At 42.4% G+C, this 7,034-nt stretch overlaps 3 protein-coding genes across 3 annotated transcripts; all 3 read right to left on the reverse strand.

Annotated features, from left to right (window-relative positions):
* Window positions 1-1,336: 1,336 nt before the first annotated feature.
* On the reverse strand, window positions 1,337-2,418 carry LOC134190392 (uncharacterized). The gene is made up of 2 exons (XM_062658844.1): window positions 2,106-2,418; window positions 1,337-2,041 (listed from the first exon to the last, which is right to left on the reverse strand). The coding sequence occupies exons 1-2, from the start codon at window positions 2,416-2,418 to the stop codon at window positions 1,701-1,703; spliced, it is 654 nt and encodes a 217-aa protein (XP_062514828.1). The 3' UTR covers window positions 1,337-1,700.
* Window positions 2,419-3,473: 1,055 nt separating this feature from the next.
* LOC134190077 (collagen alpha-1(XII) chain-like) lies at window positions 3,474-4,991 on the reverse strand. The gene is made up of 2 exons (XM_062658495.1): window positions 4,533-4,991; window positions 3,474-4,469 (listed from the first exon to the last, which is right to left on the reverse strand). The coding sequence occupies exons 1-2, from the start codon at window positions 4,855-4,857 to the stop codon at window positions 3,580-3,582; spliced, it is 1,215 nt and encodes a 404-aa protein (XP_062514479.1). The 5' UTR covers window positions 4,858-4,991; the 3' UTR covers window positions 3,474-3,579.
* Window positions 4,992-5,209: 218 nt separating this feature from the next.
* LOC134189987 (collagen alpha-1(XII) chain-like) lies at window positions 5,210-7,028 on the reverse strand. The gene is made up of 2 exons (XM_062658388.1): window positions 6,878-7,028; window positions 5,210-6,810 (listed from the first exon to the last, which is right to left on the reverse strand). Exon 2 carries the CDS (start codon window positions 6,432-6,434, stop codon window positions 5,934-5,936), a length of 501 nt encoding a protein of 166 aa, XP_062514372.1. The 5' UTR covers window positions 6,435-6,810; window positions 6,878-7,028; the 3' UTR covers window positions 5,210-5,933.
* Between the last annotated feature and the right edge of the window lie 6 nt (window positions 7,029-7,034).

A 7,034-nucleotide genomic window follows, 5' to 3' on the forward strand; every position in this document is an offset into this window, starting at 1 on the left:
CGCACACACACACACACACACACACACACACACACACACACACACACACAACGTCACTTCTGTCACGTGTGGTGAATTCGAAGTATCTATAGTGTGAGACATTGATTTAGCTAATTATCTTTAATTAAGCTACGAGCGTAAAAGAAGTACACCACAATAAGTGGTGGACTGCTTCGCGAGAAGCTCACTCTAAACGGGTTGAATTGACTTCCGGTCTGTCTGTCGGTATGTTTGTACCTATGTTTCTATGTTTGTAACTATCTATCTATGTTTGTTTGTAAGCGTGTGTCATGCTCGGGGAGTTTGTCGAGCCATTCAGCATTCGTTTTGGGACGCGAAATGTAGGTGACGTAATACTAGCTTGTCAGCGTGAATCACTCTCGGGAATTTGTTGAGCCAATCAGCAGTCTTTTGGCACATCAACAATGAGTGACGTAACAATCCCGCGCATTATGACAGAAAAGCCGAGATGTCGTAAACCTTCATTTTACGGTCAAACTGTCGTCAAACCGAGAAGCGCAGAGTAAATTTCAGGTAATAGTTGTATGCGTTTGTTACTTTTTACAAAAGAATCGCAAAACAAACGAATTTATCGTTCTTCAAGAAGCCAAGCGAAGGTCCCATGGGACCATGCATCTCGCTCTAAGCACCGTTGCATGCGCACCACCAGCATGTCATCTGCGATCAAGAGAGCAATATGTTCTAAGTAGGACTGATGATGAACGATCGACGTCGTCTTGCAAGAAAGAATCGTGGGAAACGTTGTGTACGCTGCTTTCTTCTGGATCCGGTCGCTAGATGTACATGCATGTCGCTTCACAGTATATTCTATGCAGCTAGGAGACGTACACCGATCTCTAGCTACAACGAATTAGCGGAACGAAAGATGGCGACGATTCAATAAAAGTATGATAATGATCTGATAGTCCATCTCAACAGTTAATTAATTTATTAACTTCCAGTGATACAACAGCGCTATACATGCAGAATTGAGACATAACGTGGATAACAAGCCCGCGCCGTGCAAGAGTTGCGTAGCTGTGTGAATTCGAAGTAGTGTGGGACATTGATGGTATTTAGTTAATTATCTTTAATCACATTGATAAATCCAGGTGTTTTCAAAGAATTGTCGTTTACATTCTAACATCAATTAAGCTAATAATTAATATGATTAATTAATAATAATGACAATAATTTAACAAAATTTAATAAATGTACATTGATATTGACAATAAATACACACACACACACACACACACACACACACACACACACACACACACACACACACACACACACACACACACACACACACACAAACACACACACACACAACGTCACTTCTGTCACTTGTGCTGAATTCGAAGTGTAGTGTGGGAATTGATGATATTTAGTTAATTATCTTTACTCACATCGACGCATCCTTGTGTTTTCAAAGAATTATACATTCAAGCAACAAGCTAATGAATAAATAATGATAATGACAATAAATAGACAAAAATTAATAAAATGTACATTAATATTTACAATAAATACACACGCACACGGACGGACGGACGGACGCACGGACGGACGGACACACACACACACACACACACACACACACACACACACACACACACACACACACACACACACAACAAGCACCTAGATGCAAATATATACGCTCGTAGCTGTGAAGCGACGGTGTAAACACAGCTTCATTTACTAGTTTCAGGCTGAAATCCGCAAAGCATAGGAATGAGGTCACTCAAGTCACTAAGAGCAGATTGGAAGTCACTTTTGCCCACGCTACCGGACGTGTCCACTATGATCACTATGTCACGGTCAGTAGTGCAGTTTACTGAACGCTTCGCCACCCCGTAACGCCGTGTGTGAGTCTGGTTGAGGAGCGGTCCACCACGATCACCAGGTGAGCCTCTTAGACCGAGACCTCCTGTCAATCGAACAGAGCTTCTAATCGGGCTGTACGGCGCGAATCCGCCTAGGCCAGACTTCAAAACACTTAGCAGTTGCTGCGCTTCGTTTTTCGAACTAGGACCTACAACATTTACATTGTTTAATTGGGAAAGAGTGCGATTTTTTTCTCTTTCTTTGTTTCTTACAATTAATCGTTTTTGTTCCTTTCAGACTAGGGCAAGGATTTCCTCCATTTCTCGCCCAACTGGTGACTTTTCTTGATCTGCTTAGAGAACAACCTTGAGATGTCTTGCTTGCTGCCCACTGACCCCACGCTCCTACTTGACAGTCTTGAGCAGTAAGGTAGGGATCACAACGCTTTCCAAAGAGCTGAGCAAAGTGAGAAGACCTCCTGCACTTGTCGCCGAAAGACGGAACGCCAGCTTGAGCGTTTTCGAAGTCTTCAACTAGTAGTAGAGCGGTGAAGAGCGCAACTAGAGAAGCCGAGAAAAGCGACATACTGCAACGATGAGTCAGGAAATCCGTAGGCTGTTAGCTCGAGTTTGAGCACGTACGTGTCTTACATACGTTGTGTTGGAACGTGGGATTATCCGTTGTCGGTTACAATAGTCAAGCACCCCGTACGGTTGCTAGCCGAAACATTCTAGTACAGCACGACATTCGGTGGCAAAAAACGTGGCAGAATCGCCTCCACGTGTAGGTAGACCCCGACAAACTGCTAACACAAACAAAACAGCAACGTTTAGACTTAAAGTGATCCATCAGTCAATCTGTAGTACATAAGAAGACCTGAACAGTGCATGCAATCGTTAGTGGACGTCGCTCCAGATAGAACGCTCTCTCTAGTGGGCGTTTCGGATCAGGTGATCACCCTATACCGAGTTTTAGGGATGCTAATTTGCAGGTTAGGGCGACAAAGAAACAGCGGATGTTCTGACCATGCCTCTTGTAAGCGACCAGGTTGTTTCCCGTTGTGAGAGTATGAATTCAGAGTTGTAGTCTGGTGACAGAGCAGCCCGAATGCTTTAAGACAAGCCTCGCTCGACGAATACTATGGCACTCCTAGCCACTGTTTCACAGTTTGTTTTGCACATTCTGGATGTGCAAGTTCCTAGCGGAAACAGTCGCTTTCTTGAACTGTAGGTTTATTTCTTAACTGAACACAGCCACAACTTTCTACAAAGCAAGAACCAATTGACAGTCTTTAGACTAGATTTGTTTATTTACAGCGTCAATCAATTTTCTCCACGTAGTACTTTAGGCTTATCTCATGTTTGTGCAATTTTTTGACAGAGTTCTAACAAACCTGCTATTAACTTTATCGTGCTGTTTGGAATTCATGCAGTCTTGTTTTAGTGTTGCTAGTGACTAGTGCTAGTAAGTATTATGTAGTTAACTTATTAAATAAAATTTCTATTTTTAGTAGTTTGTGAGAGTTTGCCACTTTTTTGTGCATCAGAGATTTATAGGATTGTTTACTTGGTGGCTACAAGTGTCAATTTACTATTTACAAGTGTCAATTTACTACTTTATTGTAATTGAAACTACAGACACAAATTTATGCTGTTGTATAGTGTAATTATACAGTGATCAAATCTCAAGTCTATTTTTTGATTTCACAACACATAAAAACATTTAAATGTCACTTAGTAGTTGTCACTAGCGTTTCTTGACAAGAACATCTGCAGAGCATGTTGCTTGATCGTCAGTCAGAAGACTCTTGATCTCCTCAACAATGTCATGGAAACTGGTAAAGGTTTCCGTGAGAAAGACCAACGGATTTGCAGGATTGTAATGTTTGGTGATATCTATCAGCTCTTGGTAGTCAATATTATTTCCTATTCCCAAAGCCACTATAGACAACTGGTCATTGAAAGCTTGGAACAAGTCTTCTGCCACATTGATAGGATTATGAGTTCCACTGTTGTAGTGACCATCAGTCAACAGAAGAATGGTTTTCTTGCTGTTTGGTCTCATTCCATGAGATTCCTGTAGAACTCGATCCCATGCAAATTTGAGAGCATCACCTGTAGCTGTCGCTCCATCTGTGTAATATGGTTTTGTTTTGATGTCATTCTGAACATTTATTTGGTTTGTGTGCCTGCTCAGATTGTCATCCAAATCAAATGTGAGTCTTGGTGAGTTTCCATAGGTTATCATGGCCAGTCTGTAGGCTTGGCACCGTGTTATCAGACCAGGTTGATATCCACAGAGCAAAGGAATGAGCTCACTCAAATCATTAAGAGCAGAAGTGAACTCTGAGTTGTCCACACTACCGGATGAGTCAACAATTATTATAATGTCACGATCACCAGGACAAGGTATAGCACGTTTTTGGATAGCAGGTACACGACCTTGTTTTCTTTGTCCAATGGTTGTTGCTGGCGTGTTGTTTGCTACTAATATCAGATTTCGATCTGATACTTTGGCGTGTCGTACGTCGGCAAGAATATTTGATGGAACTAAACCAGGACTAAATGATCCAAATCCTCCCAAACCTGATTTCAGGATGTTCAGCAGTTGTTTTGCTTGTCCAGGGTTAGTAACACCTAGAACAACATACATAAGTGTTATTTAATTAGACATTTTCACTACCACCAACATTTCTTTACATTCTATAATTTTCGTTTCTTTCAAACTAGGGCACGGACGTCCTCCGTTCCTGGGAAGAACGTTTATTTTCCTTGCCCTGCTTTGTTGGCAAACTCCTTGGGAGTCTGTGGTCACTGCCCCCCATGTACTCCACTCTCCCACTTCGCAGTCTTGTTTGTTAAGGTAGTTATTACAACGGGCACCAAACAGCTGAGCAAAGTGAGTAGACATTCTGCATCGGTCACCGAAAGACAGAGAGAGAGAGGCAGCGTCAACGTTCCTGTAGTCTCCGAGTATCACCAGAACAGTGAAGAGTGCAGCCAGAGAAACTGAGAAAACCGACATACTGCAGTGAGATAGTAAATCCTCCTGACCGTCACAACAGCAAACAGACTCAGACGAGCTCGAGTTTGAAAGGACAGTGAGACGGCATGTTGCTTATATACTGTTGTGATGGAACGTGGAATTGACGGTACCGGTTACAGTAGCTAAGCACATTGGACGGTTGTTTGCCAAACATTACTTATTTTTAGTGGCTTGAGCACGACATTCCGCATCTGGAGGTCAAGCGTGGTCGCGTAAAACTCGTCAACGCCTCCCTCCACGTGCATGTCCGACCTTGTAGGCGTTAATTTCTGGTGAGGTGACGTGTTAGAGTACATGTGACTACACGACTGTCGTGTTACAAGCCAACGAGGTTGCATCCTGTTGTTGACAGCCGTCAGGAAAGACTCTTGCAGTACCTCTCCGCTTTGTCTTGGTTTTTTGTGCACTATCGACCAGCTGCGACCATTTACTAGCTGGCAGGAGTGAAGGGACTCGTTCATGGACTCTGGGCTGACATACGAAGGAGCAACAAGAAAAGCAAATTGGAGTAGGAGTAGACTGTATATTTTAGGTAGACTCTTACATCAACTAACGGACGCTCTCCAATATCGGACTGGCGTACGGAGACCAGACATGACATGAATGTAGAGAGTAGTCACAGGGTAACACGACGTATCACTTGGCGTATTGCTGTTTACGGTGACAAACTAGAACTTCCGCTGCTTTTCCCTACATCGGACACGCCCATCAGCCGCCGATTTTTGCTTTCGACGTCACCACGGTTCAATATCTGCACCTTTTTGGTAAACGCATATCTAGATACAAGCACTCTAGTCACAGTTTTGTCTATCAAATTGTATTCTCTAGTCTAGTGAGTACGTGTGATGATCAGATCATAATAATAATTATAGATGTATCACATTGCTTGCAGAACAGAGAACTTAATTGTCAGAATGTTTTGTCACTTTACTGTTGTTTTTGTAACGAAAACTAGAAACACACATTCTTGCTACTGTGATCAAATCTCAAATTTATTTTTTGATTTTGAAACATACAAGCAGCATGCAGACACTGTTGCTTGCCTAGAGTCTGAACTAGCGTTTCTTGACAAGAACATCTGCAGAGCATATTGCTTGCTCGTCGGTCAGAAGACTCTTGATCTCCACAACAATGTCATGAAAACTGTAAAAGGTTTCTGTAAAGAAGACCAAAGGATTTGCAGGATTGTAATGTTTGGTGATATCTATCAGCTCTTGGTAGTCAATATTATTTCCTATTCCCAAAGCCACTATTGACAACTGGTCATTGAAAGCTTGGAACAAGTCTTCTGCCACATTGATTGGATTGTGAATTCCATGGTTGTAGTGACCATCAGTCAACAGAAGAATGGTTTTCTTGCTGTTTGGTCTCATTCCATGAGATTCCTGTAGAACTCGATCCCGTGCAAATTTGAGAGCATCACCTGTAGCTGTCGCTCCTCCTGTGTAATATGGTTTTGTTTTGATGTCATTCTTAACGTTTGCTTGATTTGTGTGCCTGTTCAGATTGTCATCCAAATCAAATGTGAGTGTCGGCAAGCTTCCATAGGTTATCATGGCCAGTCTGTAGGCTTGGCACTCTTCTATTAGACCAGGTTGATATCCACAGAGCAGAGGAACGAGCTCACTCAAATCATTAAGAGCAGAAGTGAACTCTGAGTTGTCCACACTACCGGATGAGTCAACAATTATTATAATGTCACGATCACCTGGACAGCTTAGATCGCCGGCACGTCTCTGGATCTCATGGAAACTCTTTTGTCTGTTTTCTAGATCGGGTAATATGGCTGGCGTGTCGTTTCTTGATGAGACACCGTTTTTGTCGATGCTAATACCTGGAGATAAACCAGGACTGAATGATCCAAATCCTCCCAAACCCGACTTCAAACGTCTAGCAATTGTTTTGCTTTTCCAGCATTACTAACTGTAGGACCTAATACAACAACATACACTATTAGCTATTTGACCTCAAATTTAAAATGTCATTTGTTGTATATTACATTGTACGATTTTGGTTTCCTCTAGACTAGGGCACGGACTTCCTCCATTTCTGGAAAAACTGGTTACTTTTCTTTCTCTGCTTTGTCTGCAAACTCCTTGGGAATCTTTGCTCGCTGCCCATGCACTCCAGTCTCCTACCTGACAGTCTTGCTGATC

Source organism: Corticium candelabrum, chromosome 14 (genome assembly GCF_963422355.1).
Source record: "Corticium candelabrum chromosome 14, ooCorCand1.1, whole genome shotgun sequence".
NCBI lineage: Eukaryota > Metazoa > Porifera > Homoscleromorpha > Homosclerophorida > Plakinidae > Corticium > Corticium candelabrum.

Bases quoted from the DNA above. Each gene is read 5' to 3' on its own strand.
- LOC134190392 (XM_062658844.1), bottom strand. From the start codon at position 2,418: ATGTCGCTTTTCTCGGCTTCTCTAGTTGCGCTCTTCACCGCTCTACTA. The intron at 2,042-2,105 runs GTAAGAAACAAA...TAAATGTTGTAG, and splicing joins AGGAACAAAAACGATTAATT to GTCCTAGTTCGAAAAACGAA.
- LOC134190077 (XM_062658495.1), bottom strand. From the start codon at position 4,857: ATGTCGGTTTTCTCAGTTTCTCTGGCTGCACTCTTCACTGTTCTGGTG. The intron at 4,470-4,532 runs GTAAAGAAATGT...ATGTTGTTCTAG, and splicing joins AGAAACGAAAATTATAGAAT to GTGTTACTAACCCTGGACAA.
- LOC134189987 (XM_062658388.1), bottom strand. From the start codon at position 6,434: ATGATAACCTATGGAAGCTTGCCGACACTCACATTTGATTTGGATGAC.